This window comes from Phascolarctos cinereus, unplaced genomic scaffold, assembly GCF_003287225.1.
Source record: "Phascolarctos cinereus isolate Bilbo 61053 unplaced genomic scaffold, phaCin_HiC Scaffold_1;HRSCAF=81, whole genome shotgun sequence".
Taxonomy (NCBI): domain Eukaryota; kingdom Metazoa; phylum Chordata; class Mammalia; order Diprotodontia; family Phascolarctidae; genus Phascolarctos; species Phascolarctos cinereus.
This window is the reverse complement of record NW_027555514.1, coordinates 162880135-162897648: the sequence shown is the minus strand read 5'-3', so window position 1 is coordinate 162897648 and position 17514 is coordinate 162880135. Positions and strand designations below refer to the sequence as shown.

At 34.0% G+C, this 17514-nt stretch overlaps 1 protein-coding gene across 4 annotated transcripts in view; it reads right to left on the bottom strand.

The window, feature by feature from the left end:
• The window catches only part of USP6NL (USP6 N-terminal like), a 204716-nt gene that overhangs the window by 39091 nt on the left and 148111 nt on the right, over positions 1–17514 (bottom strand). For all 4 annotated transcript variants that reach the window (XM_020999670.2, XM_020999671.2, XM_020999669.2 and 1 more), the window contains 3 exons: positions 7861–7968; positions 4143–4252; positions 3041–3089 (listed from right to left, as the gene is read on the bottom strand). In XM_020999670.2, coding sequence (XP_020855329.1) covers positions 3041–3089; positions 4143–4252; positions 7861–7968 — 267 coding nt within the window. The remainder of the gene's footprint in view (positions 1–3040; positions 3090–4142; positions 4253–7860; positions 7969–17514) is intronic.

Below are 17514 nucleotides of genomic sequence, written 5' to 3'. Positions count from 1 at the left end.
TCAGTCGTTTTTCAATCCAACTCTTCATGACCCCATTTAGGGTTTTCTTGGCAGAGTTACTGGAGTGGTTTGCCATTTCCCTCTCCAGCTCATTTTACAGATGAGGAAACTGAGGCACATAAGGGTTAAGTGACTTGCCCGGGGTCACATAGCTAGTAATGCCTGAAGCCAGATTTGAACTCATGAAGATGAGTCTTTCTGACTCCAGGCCCAGCACTCTATCTACTGTGCCACATAAGACAGCTCCCCTAACAGAGTTTAACCCTCTCATTTTACAGATGAGTAAATTGAGGCCAAGGAGCAAATGACTTACTAAACTGACACCCTTAGTAAATGGCCTGGAATGCAAACCCAAGTTCTTTGAACAGGAATTCAGTGTCCTTTCTACTATTTCATGTTGTATCATGCCCATTCAACCCCCACTCTATGTTTCACTATCCCACCATTTTGTCCCCCTTGGCTTCTATTTTTTTCTTTATGACCCCTGAAATCAATGGTCCTACTATTTGTTCAACATGGTTCTCATTTTTTTCTTTTATAATAAATGTTTCATAATGTTTCTTTTCCTTTGAATTTCTGACATAATCATTACTCCACAGCATTAAAATTTATCTTAGCTGCTAATTTCCTTAAGTCCAGTCAGTCAACAAGTACTTATATAGCTTCCACACTGTGGGGAGCAGTCATCTATTGTTTTTACATAAATCATGTAGTCACCCATTTAGTGAGAAAAGTTCAAATAGCATCCTATCTTCCCATTTCAGAGACTAGTCCAGTTCCATCCTAGCCCAAGAACAGGCAAAAGTAAAAAAATGTGCATAGGGAAAAGTAAAAGGGTTATTAGATTCGTAATTTCCAGATCTATGAAGGACCACGGAGAACCTGATTATGGCACTCCAAAAGTCCAAATGGATAGGCCTTATGGATAATTTTCATTTTTATTTGCATGTATGACTAATATTTTCATGAGTGAAATAATCACTGGGAGAAAGTCTTCTTCCATTAACTCTTTAAGTAGAGTTACTCTTTTATGAGAAGGCATTTCCCAGGTTATAAGATCACAAACCTAGAGATAGAAGGGATTGCAGAGATCATCTAATCCAACACTTTCATCTTACAGATGAAGAAACTGAGTCCCAGAGAGCTTAAATTACTTGTCTAAACTAGGAATAATAGCACCTACTTCAAATTGTTATTGTGAGGATCAAATGAGATAATACATGAAAAGTACTTTACAAACCTTAAAGTTATAGGTAACAGTGAGTTTTTATTTTTGTTATTATTACACATGATTACATATATTCTAAGTAGTAGAGCCTAGGATTTGAACTCAAGTCTTTTGATTCCAAGTAAATTGCTTTTTACCTTCTACCATAAATCCTAGAATCTATTTTGTGAGAATCAAGACTGAGATGACAACATTTAGGAGTCTCTTGTCCTGGAGGCAAGAACATGGGCAGATTTCATGACCCCAAATTATGGATGGACAATATGACATACTACTATGCCCAGATTTGAGAATACATGGTCTGCTATGGCACACGTTGACCTCAGATTTCTCACTTTCAATACTTAAGGCAGGTATTACACCAAGGTCTTAAATAAAACCATAGAATAATGGGGATGGGACTTGAATCACTGACTGTTTAATCTCATTTTTGCAAATGAGCAAACTTAGGACCAGAGAGGATAAGTGAAATTTCCTAAGGTCATAAAGTGGCAGATCAAGAATAGAACTTATCACCCTCAGTACAATGTGCTTTCTATTGGATCTTGTTAAATAAGCCAAAATTAGAAATCAGAAAATCAAAAGTTATCAAAACAACTCATCTATAAAAAGAAAGTAAGCAAAAAATCAAAAGGAACCAAGTCTGAAGAATAAATAAAAATAGAGATATTTAATAATCTCAAACATGAAATGACAAGTGGTCATATGGACTTGCCTCATTAGAAGAGCTATATCAAAATATTAAAGCAAAAATCCCTTCCTTGAACTAAATATGTGCACTGGTTTGCTTTTAAAATTTTCTTAGACCTGAAATCCCAATTGATACATAAATGACACCTCCCCAGTTAAAAGATGGGAGAGTGCTTGGAGGATATGCATGTTAAAATCAGAACCAGTTTTCTTTTCTAAATGGACTAAAGTAAACACAATGGAGTTAAACTCTCTGACTTTCCTAAAAGTCTGGTTACAAATTGAATGATATTATAAGCAAATGGTAGGAAACCTAAATTGAAATTTCAAATTTAGATACTCAATTTGCTTAAATGTAAAGTTTCCCAAAGCTAAAATTACTGACCATAAATCAGAAGGGTACATACTTCTGAATTCTATCTTTAAGAGTAGAAATGGATTTTTTCCAGATCCATTTATGTCTTTTCACCTTGCTACAACACTATGTATTTTGTAGATTAGGGTGAAGGATACAATTATGGAACAGAAAAATTGGTCTCTCACATAGTAACCTAAGTAGAATCTTAGTCTTCTTATCACAATACTCTTGGCACTGACATACTAATCAGGAAAAACAACTGAATAATATTCAGATGAGTTACTGCTCTTTAAAGACAATTCTTTGAAAATTTCAACTGCAAATATAGCAACTATATAACTTGTTTCCTAAATAATATACACTCCAATACCAAGACATGAATGAATATACTTCAAAATAACAATTCTCATCTTTACTCTTAGTCTATTCCTCCATAGTTCATCTTCAACCAACAATGTGCAACTCTTTAAAATGTAAAAGATTTCTTTCTTGAAGGAAATAAAGTAAACTTAATGGGGATCAACTCTAACTCTCCAAACCACAAAATGTAATGGTACTGGGACCAAACAGCACAGTCTGATTTAAAATTTCACTATTTGAATAGACATTCTCTTGAAGAATAAGAGAGGCATAAGAGAAAGCTGGGTCTGATTTTAAGGATTAGTTTTATCTGGAAAAGTTTTAATCTTAAATAATTCTCAAACAACATGATGAGGAAAAAAAGATAAAATATGGTACTACTATATACAAAATGAACAACTTACCGTATTATAAATAGAATATGCTGCTAGAACATGGAATAAGGATTGTTGCCTAGAGGTAAAAGAACAGTTACATGAAACACAATTTATTGAATTTGTTTTAATTTTTAAAATGAAGTTAATTTGTTACAAAACAGATTCCCTCTTAGGTAGCCCTATCAGGTAAAACTACATGGTTATAAGTGGGTTCAAGTACAAAATTGAACTGTATAAAATTAGACATGTTACATTCTGATGGAAAAATTCACACAGGGATTTTTTAGCAACCCCTTTCCTATCATACTTAAAACTACTTCCACACAATTGATGTTTTCAAGAGAAATTGGAAAGAGTACTTTCATAACCTTGCCAAACAGTGTCATGGGTATTTATATAAAATTTAAAGCTTTATAAAACACTTTATATAAATTATGTCATTTGATCCTCATAAAAAGTCCTATGATGTAGACAGTCTAAGTATAATTACTCTCATCTTACAGACAAGTAAAATGAGATTGGGTTTAAGTTAAGTGAGTTGCCCAAGGTCACATGGCTAATAATGGCAGAGTCACAATTTGAACCTGTCTTCTGACCCCAAGTTGCATGATTTTTATTTTAATATTATGCTGCCTCTCATAGAAATTACTTATCTGAGAACAGCAAGTATTACACAATACTAAGATTGAGCCTATGAAGATTATCATTCTTATTTTCTTGTCTCAGGATTTTCTTTATACTTAGTCTAATTTTCTTTAGCCTTAAGGCCTCCAGAGTTCCATTATAATTTCGAGATATATGGCATTAGCACAGCCCTCAAAAGGTATTTCAAAAGTAATTTCATCCTAACAAGCTATCTTATACATAATAATTCTCAGATCAAAAATTATTTTTTTAACTAATCTCTTATTACTTAATAAGTGAGCAGAGCAGTAAATTAAATCAGACACTAAGTTTCAGTTTCAAATGACAAGGCTTTAAATGTTCTCAAACTGCAAAATCAAAAACTATTATCCAATAGTAAGTACTACATGAGACCCTTCGAGAACTCAGGTTCAACGTAAAACATACTTTGATAAGTCTTTTTTAAGATCCCAACTTACATTATACAATATCCAAATTTACTTACTTCACACCATATCTGTCTCTAAACATAATATGGTCCCTATACGTGCGGTTGACATCAAGATCAATTTGTCTGATATCAGGTGAACAACCTCGTGCTCGATGTTTTAGTTTCTGAAAAAGAAAAGGAAAAATCATGTAGTTTTAATGAAAAGTCTTCACAATTTTAAGAAATTTCATAAGAAACAATAAAATGAATTTTTGTATTAATCCAAAAATTAGTTATTTGGTGTTAACTGATGTCCCTTATTAATTTCTTGAGCAGTTGACTACTTAGGTCATAGGTAAAGAGGTTTTGGTTATTAGTATGACAACTTCCATACAAAGGATGATTAGTTTGGCCCATTTCTCAAAGCAACTTGTTAAATAGAAACTATAATTTGAGGGGGAGGAAAAAGTGTTCTACTAAAACCATATACTATGAAGTATAACAGGTATGCCATGAAAAGCACTATAACAATGGAGGTAATGCAGAGTAATCCGCAGGTAAAAATAATAAGGAATTACGTCAAGACCAATATTTATAGCCTATGATACCAAGTAAAGAGCAAACCAAAGAGAGCAAACCCAATAAGGGAATAAGGTAAAAATGAAACATTAACACAAGAAAATAAATATGATTGTTGAGGTATCATCAAGACTTATTAAGTTGGGACTCAAAATGAACCTGATGATGGAAGGATGTATTGTTTTAAAAAAAACAAAAGTCTAAAGGAGGTAAGAGAGAACATTTGAGATAAGGGAATAGTTCATGCTTTTTTGTAAGACATATGACAGGATACCCAGAAAAAGGACATGGATGATGCTTTCCTAAGATCAATTGGCAAAATGTAAAAAAGGTAGCATATAGTATTGATGGATACTTCTATACTCTTGACATCTTCAAAAAAAAAATCTCATTCCAAGAAATGTTTTACTAGCCTTGCTGATAATTTCATCTTAGAAGCCAGGGGAGGCAATACAAATAATTAAAATTCAACAAATATTGAGGTATACACTACATGCAAAGGACTGTGCTAAGTACTAAAAATACAAAAATCAAGAATGAAAGATATCCAGTGATACTGTGCTGGACTTGGGATCAGAAGAACACCTAGGTTAAAATTACAACTCTGACACTAGCTACCTATGTGACAATGTTTAAGTCACTCAACCTAAGATTCAGTTTCTTCATTTGTAAAAGAGAGGATCAGATCGCCTGTAAATTCCTTTTTACCTCTAAATCTATGTACCTATGAGAACTATAACAAAACGTTTATTATACTGGAGAAAGTATGACATATGCATATAAAATACAAGTAGAAAATGATGGGGGTCAGAGAAGCACTTGGGGAAAAAAGGAAATTATCAGAGGGTACATGTATGAGCATGAGAAAGAAGAAATTAGTCAAATATGGAAGTGACAGGTAACAAGCAGTGACAAATTACCTTAATTCCTTTTTTAGATAGGATTAGTAGATTAGTAGATAATAAGAATCTGTTGATATAGCATATTTTTATTTTAGCAGACATTTGACAAAGTCTCTAATGACATCCTCATGGATAAGGTGGAGAAATGCGAGATTTAGGTAGAATCACATCCGTGAATGTTGTTAATGTACAATAATACTAACTCAAAATATTTTGCTTTAAGTTTCATAAAATACTTTGGACCATTATCACTACCTTAGCATTGTACAGTTAAATAATTTTTATCAATGGCTTAGATGAACACATACTAAAAAATCTGCGAGGGACACAAAGCTAGAAGGGATAGCTAAGGTGATGAATAATATAATCAAGATTTAAAATTAGGTTTTCATAAGAAGTGCAAGTTGTTAACAACCATATGAAAGAATACTCCAAATCATTAATAATAAGAAAAATGCACATCGGAACAACCTTGATTTTTCACCTTACACTAAGCAAATTGACAAAGATGACAAAAAATAGGTACAATCAATGATGGAAGGAAGGACTGTGAAAAGAAAGTCACATTAATGAATGCATTGTTGGTGAGCTTGTCATTTTAGAAAGCAATTTGTTAATTATTCAAATAAAGTGGCAAAATGTCCACACCCTCTGACCCAGAGATTCCACAGCTAGACATATACCCCAAGGATATCACTGACAAAAAGAAAGGATCTATGAGTACCTTAATATTTATAGCAGCACTTCGTGTGGTAGCAAAAAATTAGAAACAAAGCAGATACCCATGGATTGGAAAACGACTGAAAACAAACTGTGGTACAAGGATATAATGGAATATATTTAAATAACTATGACAACTGTGAATAAAGTGAAGTAAAGACTTATGAAATTATGCAAAGTGAAGTAAGAACAAGGAAAATAATTGTGTGTGTGTGTGTGTGTGTGTGTGGAGAGAGAGACTATTTTAAAAAAAAAAGGTAAATGCAGCCATAAAAAAATTGAAAATGAACACTGCAGAGTTACAAAAAACAAGCTTCAATTCAAAGAAGAGATATGAGAAGACACCTCCCTGACACTCTTTTGCAGAGGATGGAGGAGAAGTTCTTGGGTATGGAACACTGAATATGTTAAATTTTAATCAATGTACTTATTGATTTTTTTTCTCTCCCTCTTTTTTTTTAATTATTTGTTTAAAAGGATGGCTCAGAGGGATACACAGGGATATCTAAGTGTTATAAAAATAAATATGCTAAAAAGAGTCAAAATTATTTTGCAAAAATAAGATAAAATCAAAGAGATGATATTTAACAGGCATAAATGTGAAGTTCTGTATTTAAGGTTGCTTTTTTTAAAAAAAATCAATGTTACCTAATAATAACTGCACACAATGGGTGCTCAATAAAATGTGTTTTGAAAGGATAGATGGCTCAGAAATTCTGAGGATTAAGTTTTCTCAGACTGGGAATCAAGTTGTATACATGATCTAGATAAACATTTTAAGGTTGAAGAAAAGAAACTTTTTCATTTTGAAACTCAGACAAAAAACAACATATGCACATTGCATTCCTTTTTATAGAGGAAATGCCTGGAGTGTTACATACCAACTTGGGAGCTCAGAAGGGAAGAAAAGGGAAGTAGTGTTGAAAACAAAAACTTTTGTAGAGGAGTAGTTTAAAAAAAGCTTTAAGAAGTGGTACAAAGTGAAGTCAGCAGAATCAGAACTATATACATGTCAACTACAACTTCAAAAAAAAGAAAGGAAAAGTTCCAGACTTGGAAGATGTCGAGCAAACACATTTTTGCAATTTAAAAAAAATTCATTTGTTTCTACTTTGTTAAATCCAAAGGTTTTTAAAAAAATTTTTTTAAGTAGTTTTATAGGTATCATGCTAGTGAGTAAAATTGTGCTTTTCAGTTATTCTTTTGTTGACTTCATCATTTTAGAGTAAAAATCTCTGAAGCTTAAATTCTTGAATTTGACTAATATGGGACAACATAACTAAACTGGTCTTAGAAAAAAAAAATTTTCCCATTATTTTTTGAAATGTAAACTTTAATAACTACCAGTGGAGACAAGTAATGAATCATGGAGTAATTTTTTTGTAAACTGATTCAATGAAATCAGAAAAAAAATCACTAAAACTTTTGTCTGAAATTCATTAGATAAATATTAAATAGGGCAAAAAAAAATCCACATGTAGGCCTATAAATGTTTTAGGGTTTTTTCTTTAGTTTTGGGGCCTTTGATATTGAAAATAAAGGTTTTTTTTAAAAACTTCTTAATTTAATTAAGACTGACTTAATATACTTACATTGTAAAGGTCTCTTGTTTCTTCTTTCATTTTAGGAATCTCAAGTAATAAAGACCAGACTTCACCTCTAAGCTGAAGTGGAATTCCTTTGTAAATTCTCCTATGAAACTAATTAAAAGAAAAAAGATTAAATTTTACAAAGTGCAGAAGTCTAGTATTTTCCCTAAATTCAGAATGCAAAACTTTTCAGGGGTTATTCACACTGTCAACAACAAAGTCATTGACACATTTTTATACAGTTCCTCTTTCTAGTCCCAGAGATGCTTAAACTAGACAGAAAAACAAACCAACCTGTCCTTGTGGGCAGACTCACATTGCCTCCGTTAGTAACTATAAAACAGAGTTATGAACCTTCATACCTAGAAGGGATCTGAGAGGTCATCTTGTCCCACCTCCTCATTTTATAGATGAAAAAACTAAGTCTCAGAGTGGTGGTAAATTATCTGAGATTACACAGCACACAAAGTACATCAATACAGAGGCTGTATTTCCAAAGTTCTGTTCTATTGTTCTTTCAATTGCTATGTTTCTTCCCCATCAGAATATTATGCACATACTGTATTTCTCCATTTTCTGTCATTTTTTTAATCACTGACAGCTTAGGTAATTCTACTTCAGAAAATTTCATTTAGATATATACAATATCTTTAAGCACTTCTTAATTTCCCTTCTCTTCTAATTCTTGGCCAGTTAATTAAGGAAAATTTCACTTTATTCATTCCTGTTGTGTGCCAAAAAATTATCTTAATTATGGGTAAATATTAAGAAAAGTAAGGACAGTCATGACATAGTGGAGAGTGAACCAACCCAAAGCTAGGAAGACTTGGGTTGGAATTTCCCCTATGATACATACTAGTGAGGCAACCCAAGCAAGTCACTGCCCCTCTCAGAACTCTCAGGAATGCTCAAAACTCTAAGTTATAGAGAAGGCATCAACCCAAATTAGTACAGAAAGTTGTTTCCTCAAATAGGAGTTCCCTATGTCAATGAAAACACAAGTCCATCATCTCCCTATAACAGCAGAACTTAATGCACAGGAGAAAAGGAGAGCCATTGTTTTAGAAGTGAAATCTGACACATATTACTGTCAACTTCTATGCTTTTTAAATTGACCAGAAATGACTCTCTTCCTCATCCTCTGAATCTCCTCATAAAATTTCTTCACAAATTTAAAAGCTTAAAACCATGCAGGTTTTAATATATAGGACTGATCAATTCTAAAAGCATTTGTTAAGCACCTACTATGTGCATGTTAAACAAAAGTTCATATTTTTAGAAACCACATTCTTACAACTCTATAAGGCTGCAAGTCATGGAATAATAGAGTCTGAAAACACTTAATGTCGTGGGTTACCCAGAGGGCAATGGTCAGTTATGGCAAGTATAAACTGTCTATAACGTGACAAGGATAGCATGAATTTCAAGGAATAAGTACAAAGGCAGAGGATGGTGGGAAAAATAAAAAATAGACAGATAACAGAATAAAGGGGCAAGGGACGTGAGAAGGCAGCGTAGAGCTGAATTGGTTCACCAAAGAGTCAATATGAAGAAGGGAGGAGGGTGTAGCCAGTGAAAGTGTGATGCTGTGGGAAAGAATTAAAAGGTAGAAAGATTAGTTACAGTTAGGACAAAGAACAAGGTTAGGAGTATGACTGGACCTTCTTGCCCCTCTCTCACAACTCTAAACATCATTGCAGAAACCGAAGTATATTGCACGGGAAAAAAGAGCATTTTTAGATTCTTTGTTTTTTCAAGCTGCCATGGACAAAGAATTCATCTCCAAGTGGCCAGTCTACTGATAGCGGGCACTCAGAAAGCAGACTGAGTTTGTTGCTAGGGCCATACTCAAAGCCTGCAAGAACCTGCCAGAACTTCAGCTCTACTAAGCACTTAGTTCCATGGTAACACTGTAATAGGATGTTCTAAATGGATGATGAATTGAACATTACCAAGGCACTTTGTAGCTTTGGACAGTACCTGGTTATAGCAAGCATTAACAACATGATTACAAAATGATAGTAAACAAAACAAGGCTACACTACTTCACGAAGCTAGCTAACAGTGCCCTGAAGAATTTAAAAAGCTTTGATTTACACATAACTTTTTTGAACATACTGTGCACAAGTGACCTATGTTCAGTGATCTGCTTCTGCTCCCCTGCTCCTCTTCTATTTCAACCAACCAAGGCTCAGTCACAAACTAAACCCCTTTTTACAAAGCTCCCTTCAAGGCTACATTTGTTTTGCTTGTAACTAATCCTTCCCCAAACCTATATTCCCTCTCATTCCTCCCTCTCCCTTCTCTTAAATGCATGTTTAAAACACATTTAACTAAAATGCATGTGTGTATTTTACTCCTTTTTGACCACATCAGATGAAAATTAGGTTCAAGGATTGCCTGTTCCCACTATTCCATTCTCCTTGTTTGAAGTCTTTTACTAATGTACCCTAAACGTGTGCCATGTTTCCTCACCCCTCTCCCTCCTTTTTTCCCTAGTGTATTCTTTTTTCCTTCCCTACCCTTTCTTCTTTTTAGTTCATCAAAGTAAAACAAAACCATTCCTAGGCCCTGTGTTTTATTTAATTCCTCCAATGACTCTGATGAGGGGACACATTATCAGCTCTTTTATTAGAATGTAAACATTTCATTCTAGGTCTAGTCCCTTGTGATTGTTTGCTTCTATTTATCATTTCACGTTTCTCCTGATTCTCACATCTGTATTTCAAAATCCTACTCAGTTTTGGTCTTTTCATCAAGAATGCTTCAAAGTTTTCTATTCCATTCAAAGTTCATTTTCTCTGAGTAGGATTATAGTCAATGTTGCTGGATTTTATTCTTGGTAATATGCCTCTACCTTTTCTTTTAGAATATTAACATTCCAAAGTTTTCATTTTCTTTACAGTGGCAGTGGCCAAATTGTGTGTGATTCTAAAAGTGGCTCCTTGCTATTTGAACTCTTTGTTTCTGGATGCTTGCAACTTTTTTTTTCCTTTGACCTAGAAATTCTGAATTTTGGCTATCATGCTCCTGGTAATTTTCATTTTGAGGTATCTTTCAGGAATTGGCTAGTAAACTCTTATTCCACTTTTCCTTCAATTTCAAATATGTCTTGATTCATTTTCTTGAAATATGATATCCAGGTTTGGGGAGCAAAGGCATTTTCATGCTTTTCAGGTAATCCAATGATATTTAGATTATTTTCTCTTAGACCTGTTTTTTTTATATGAAGTATCTTATATTTTCTTCTATTTCTTTTTAGCCATTTGGCTTTCTTTTAATATATACTTTATCATACAGCCCTTTATCTTCCATTGGTCCATTTGAATTTTCATGTAGTCTGTTACTTGATTACAGTTTTGTACCTTTTGTACTATGTTGTTAATACTCTTTCCAAATCTTTCCTTCAGTCCTCTCATTTCTTTTCCAATTCTTTCCTCAAGAAATCTTATTTCATTTATAACATAATTTTTAAAGTCTTGCTTCATTTCTTCCAGAAATTCTAGTGGATCTTGTACTGAAATCATGTTATTCTTGAGGATTTGCTTATACATGTTGTGGAGCTATTCTCTTCTTCTGAGTTTGTATCTTGGGTATCTCCTAACTCCACCCTAGCCCTTTATTATTAGTCTTCTTTAATTCACTCATTTTTCCATCATTACTTCCAAACTGGGATTCTGTGTTAGGGTCAGGCTCTGGGCACTTCTGGAAAGAATGTGAGGATCTTTTTTGGCCCCAAGCTGTAGCCTCTGGGTTCCTATTGCTACTTTCTTGGAGGTACTGAGTTTTGGATCTTTCAAGAACATCAGAGACAGCTCTGGGCACGGTCAGAGCCACATGGATACTCACTCTGTTCTTGCACAGCCAAAGGTCTGACCCCCAGGGGCAGAGCTCCCTACCTCTACAGTCCTGTGTGATAGAGCTGTCAGTTGATTCCTTCCTGTTCCTTCTTCCTAAACAATGTCAGGCCCAACTGTGCTGTATTCTTGGTCACTTCTTGTGTAGTACACACAAAGTCTAACGAGCTCGGTCCTCTAGTACTCACACACCTCAGTCTGTTTCCCTATATCAATGTCAGCTAGAAAAATAACTCACTATTGGTTTTTTTTCCCTTAGATTTCCTGATCGTGACATTATACAGTCATCTCTCTAGGTCATTGTAGTTATGGGTAGTAATGTATGGGTAGTATGAGTAGTTATGGGGGAGTGGTGGGCTATCCTTCTTCTGTTATCTTCACTGGTTCCTCCAGACTTTATTCTCCTTGACTTTGCGGAAATGTTTGACACTTGTTACTGAATATTAAAGCCCTGGTAAAAAAGAAACACTGCTGAGTAGTGAAAACACAAAAGAAATTACCATTTCCACAGAAATTCACATTTATATGTATTTTAAGATGTAAAAAATGCTTTCCTTATAACAATCCTGTTAGCTAGGTAATAAAATTGTTGTTCTCATTTCAGAGATGAGGAAATGAGGTTTAGAGGGATAAAATAACTTCTCCAAAGTTATACGGATGATAACTATCTGAACCTGAACTCAAACTTGTAAGACTAGCATTTTTATACCACCAAACAAATATCACTACAGATATACTTTTGCTCACCATAAGATTACACTTTCAAACACGTCACTTTCAAACAACCCAAGTGGAAACTGTTATTAAAATTTGTACTCTAAAAATTTAAATGTTCACTCCTACATTTGTATTTAAGACATCAGGAATTTCACTATATTATTATTATTTGAGTAAAGAGCTGGTGAGAAAAAAATATGTCTCTTTTGAAGAAGAGAAACACATAGTAACTTCTTTTTTAAAACATTTTTAAAACAAGCGAATTAGAGGAGGTAATTCTTTTAGAAAGTACATCATGTTTCACACTAAATAGGTCCATATGTACACCACCTAAAGCTACTATCATTATAGAGAATAGTACTTAACATTATATATCAAAGAAGATAGTTCTGTTAAAATCTTTCTTAATGGAGAATGCATTAGTCCGAGTTGTTATCAGATTAGGCTAATGGGGTACATCTTTACAGCTTACATAGATATTTTCATAAATATATACGTAATAAAGAAGAGTACAGTAACATATGCCTATGAACATTATAACTGATGGAATATGAAGTTGTAAGTGTAGGTGCTAACCAAGGATATTTGCCCTGTTTCTTTTCCGGTCCTGATATAATCTTTTCAGTGGGATGAAATGCAACTCACTTGATAAACTTAATATCAATATGAGACAACATAATTTTCAGCAATTATATAGGCCCAACATCTATGTTTTGAGTTAGATTCAATTCTGAACTAGATTATCCTTAGCCATAACTGTACCATTTATTTAACATCACACAAACTCATTAACAATGACATATTAGCTCTAAAGATATGGTCACCATAGACAAGTCTTGGGTAGGACAAGTGAGACCAAAAACCTCCAAATTTGTGACAACAAGCTAAAAAGGAGTAACTACTCTGAAGCACACTTTCATGGAATATAGAATGCTAGAAAACAGCAAACAGACAAAATTATAGCACAGTAATAAAAAATAAGGTAAGTCTTGTGGAATACATAAACCCTTTGCATTAACCACAAATCTAAGAGAGGATTGTAAATGGCAACAAGTTCTGTAAATGGCAAATGAACCAAGAAAACAGAAGAATACTCATATTTTAAAGATTTTTTTAAAAGTCCTGCACACTGCAGCAAAGTTGCACACTGAAACTTACAGATGCCATCACCATCTGAATTGCCTTCTAACACAAAGATAAACAATATATAACTATATAGCAAGATGGCTGTTACAAAAGAAATGGAAAATATGTTAACTATCCTTTGGACCTCCATTTCTATTATCACATCTAATAATTAGTTGAAACCTAAATAGATGGAAACTGTTATCACTTGAAATGTCTAAAATGCAAATATACTTTGGAAATACTAACAACTTTCATTTTGGGGAGTTCTAAATTAAAAGGAAGAGAGAAAGGAATAAGTATTCACAGAAGGCCTTCTATGTGTGACAATGTGCTTAGTACATTTTACAAATATTATCTCATTTGATCCTCACAACAACTCTGCAAAGTAGGTGCCACCCTCATCCCCATTTCACAGCTAAGTAAAACAAAACAGCAGTTATAGGACTTGCCCAAGGTTATGTAGCTAAGTGTCAGAAGCCATATTTGAACTCAGGTCTTCTAACTCCAGGCTCTATCCACTGTGCTGCCACATGCCTTTAGGGATAACACCTTAACTTAAAATTAGCCAGGAAACTAATAGAGCTGTGATTTTATCAATCTGGAGACTCCTTCCAGTCATGTCCATTGCAGCAAACATACATAGTTCATATAGGACTCCTGCCAGTGTTATGCTATAGAGCCTCGACAGGATGTCCAAAGTTGCTGGAGGCTTTCCACTAGGATCTCTTGACGTTTCATAGGCTCAACAGATCACAGATTTAGAGTTGGGGCAAAAATCTCAGAGGCTATCTCTTTCTACTGTACTGCACTGCCTCAATTAAGAGTACAAATACCTTTGCAGAATGCAGAAAGCTCACTGGTTATCCTGCTACATGAGTACTTCAAATCTTTTCGCACATATACAACTGTCTGATGACATCTTTTGTATTGCCTTTCTATAGAATTCCTAATTGGCAATATTTGATTGTTTATCTACAACTTTCTTCCTATCATTCAATTCTGACCCAGTTCATCATCCACATATAACATGTTTTCCAAAATACATATACTGATGGACCAGACCTATGGTTTGTCCATCCAAATGCATATCATAGTCAGGACAATAAACATTTTTCATCTATCTGATTTTTCCTATGTGGACAGTTAGGTCAAACTCTTTTGATCAACTGTGGATCTCACTTAAGAGGTACCAGGTGTTCATTTGCCAATAACACTAAGTACACAAAAGCCATCTTTCAATCAAGCATTACATTGGACATCTTCCACTTTAGTTCAGGTCCTTATCACCTCTCTCCTAAACTCACCTCAAGTCTCTCACCATTCTAGTCTATTCTACCTGTTACTACCAAAGTAATTTTCCTTAAGTTTTGATCCAACCATGTGATTATCCTATTCAATCAACTCCAGCGACTTCCTATTGTCTCTACGATAAAATATAAAGCCCACTACAACTCTGCCCCAACCTACCTTGACAGTTTCATTGGACATTATTTACTCCTTATCCTTCACTCCGTGATCTAGCCTTTTCTCAGTTCCTCAATCATGGCATTCCATCTTCTTATTTTGCGCTTTTTCACTGGCATGCCTGAAATATATTCCCTCCTTATCTTTACCTCATAGAATCCCTCTCTTCCTTTAAGAAACCATCTTCTGTATGAATGCTCTTCTGATTCTCTCAACTGGTAATGCTCTTCCTTTTCAAACTCCTTTATTTACTTTGTGTGTGTGTGTGTGTATATGTGTGTGTATCTTACATTTACATACACACACACACACACATACATATATCTTACATTTATTCAGTATGTATTTTCATATGTACTTATCTCCTCCATTAGAGTTTGACATGAATAGGGATTATTTCATTCTTTTTTGGGGGAGGGGAGGGGAGTATCCCAGTGCCTGGCACACAGTAGGCACTTAATAAATACTTATTGATTGATGATAAAGGCTAACAACTATGGAAAGAACGTTTTCCCCAATTTTATGTCCTTAAAAGTCAAGTATGTTTTTATTACCAAAAATGGGCAAATGTGAAAATATCAATAATAATATATAAGCCCATTTTTTAATGTTTAAAAGATGTTTGAGTATTAGCAAAAGAATTAGTGAAATACAAATGAACTGGACTCCATCATGCTCCCAGGAACCCTTATTATCAGTAAACTCATCAACCTAGGAGATTGCATCATCTAGGTAGTCACATCTCATCAGTATTCTCAGTGTCCTACATCTCTCTAACAAGAGGGATGACTTACTGATGGAAATGTAATATCCAAGTCATCCTCTTATGAATAGCTTGGAGGGGAGAGGTAGGTGGTAAAAAGGGACAGTGATAAAGTCTGTGAACATAAAATAAAGTCAATTGACTGATACAAGAACTTAATTCATGACCTTGATGTTATCTGTAAAATGGTTAGTTCCAATTGAATAACCCAGATTCAGTTACTAATGAGACTTGATTTCTCCCCAAAAATGTTCACTGCCTCTTGAAATTCTAATTGCCCATCCAAATTTCTCACAGGTGCCTTATTTTCTAATTTCCTCCACCAAAACCACAGTACCATTTTTAAAATTATTTTTTGCTCTTTTCCAAACCTATGCTTGCTCTCATATCACCCCAGGGAACAGTACAGTTTATCAAGTTCTCTCCTTCTGAAAGAATCCTGTTTTTTCAAAGAAAACACTAAAGAATGGACAGGGGAAGAGTCCCACCAAATTACTACCTTTCATACAGTTCCTATGAAATATGTCCAAATAAATAATACATATTTTTTAAAAAAACTCACAAAACACAAAGGTGCCATATATTTTTGTTTTTCGAGGTTTTTTTTTTCCATTCTAGATAGTAGAGACCACCTTTTCTACATCTGGCTACTCTGGAATTTTGGAACCCTTCAAGAGATATTTTTTTAATCAGCGTAGATACTCTGTCTACCAGCAGAAAAAGAATGACCTCTTCTTGCGCCTTCTCATCCTGTGATTATTCTTCATGTTTTCCCACAGCTCCATGGAGGATCTATTCAAGTCATGCCTTCTAGGTGATCTTCAAATCCCTAGAGTATTTCAGGCATACTCAAACACTAAATAAATCAATATCCTTCATTTTGTTGCTTCCTAATAACTTTCAAGTTGTAACATAATAATTATAATAGCTCATTCATGTAGCACTTTATATTTTACAAAATGATTTCCTTCACAACCATAAATATTACCTAATAGGTAATATTTCCCTCAGGTTTATAAAAAGAAGGTATATAAATTATTCATAACAATAAAAAGACAGTTACAATATTAATAAGGTATTTCAGTGGAACTAAAGTGACAATAACTGATGTGTAATTACAGTACACAGAGCCTTAAAGTTTACAATATACTTTATATGTCACTTCATTTTGACCTCACAACCATGCTACAAGGTAGGAAATATAAGTATTATTATCCCCATTTTATGGATAAGGAAACAGAAGCTCTGGGAGGAAAAGTGCCTATGAGAGTTGCACAGTCTGTAGGTCTCAAAGGAAGAATTTAAATCCATGTCTTCTTGATTCAATTTCCAGTGTCCATGACACAACTTTTACCTTCAATAACAGAATAAAAAAAGGGACTGAAATTAATATGAAACTGTTTAATTGTTCAATAAAAATGATGTCAAATATTAACATAACCATGCCTTCAAATTACCATGGAACCTAATGACTACTAGATAAGTTTTTTGGTTTATATATATTTAGCACAGGAGTAAGGAAAACATCCAAAAGTGTCATTTTATCATCACCCTTCTTTATATGTTTACACAAGTTATCTTTAAGGTTATTTCAGATTATGTAACTCCATGATCTCAGAGGACTGGTTGTATGATAGAAGGAATCTGCTGTCAGAGGAAAGGATTTGAATCCCAGTTCTACTGCTTACTATCTGTGTGATCTTTGGACAAATCACTTAAGCTCTGTGA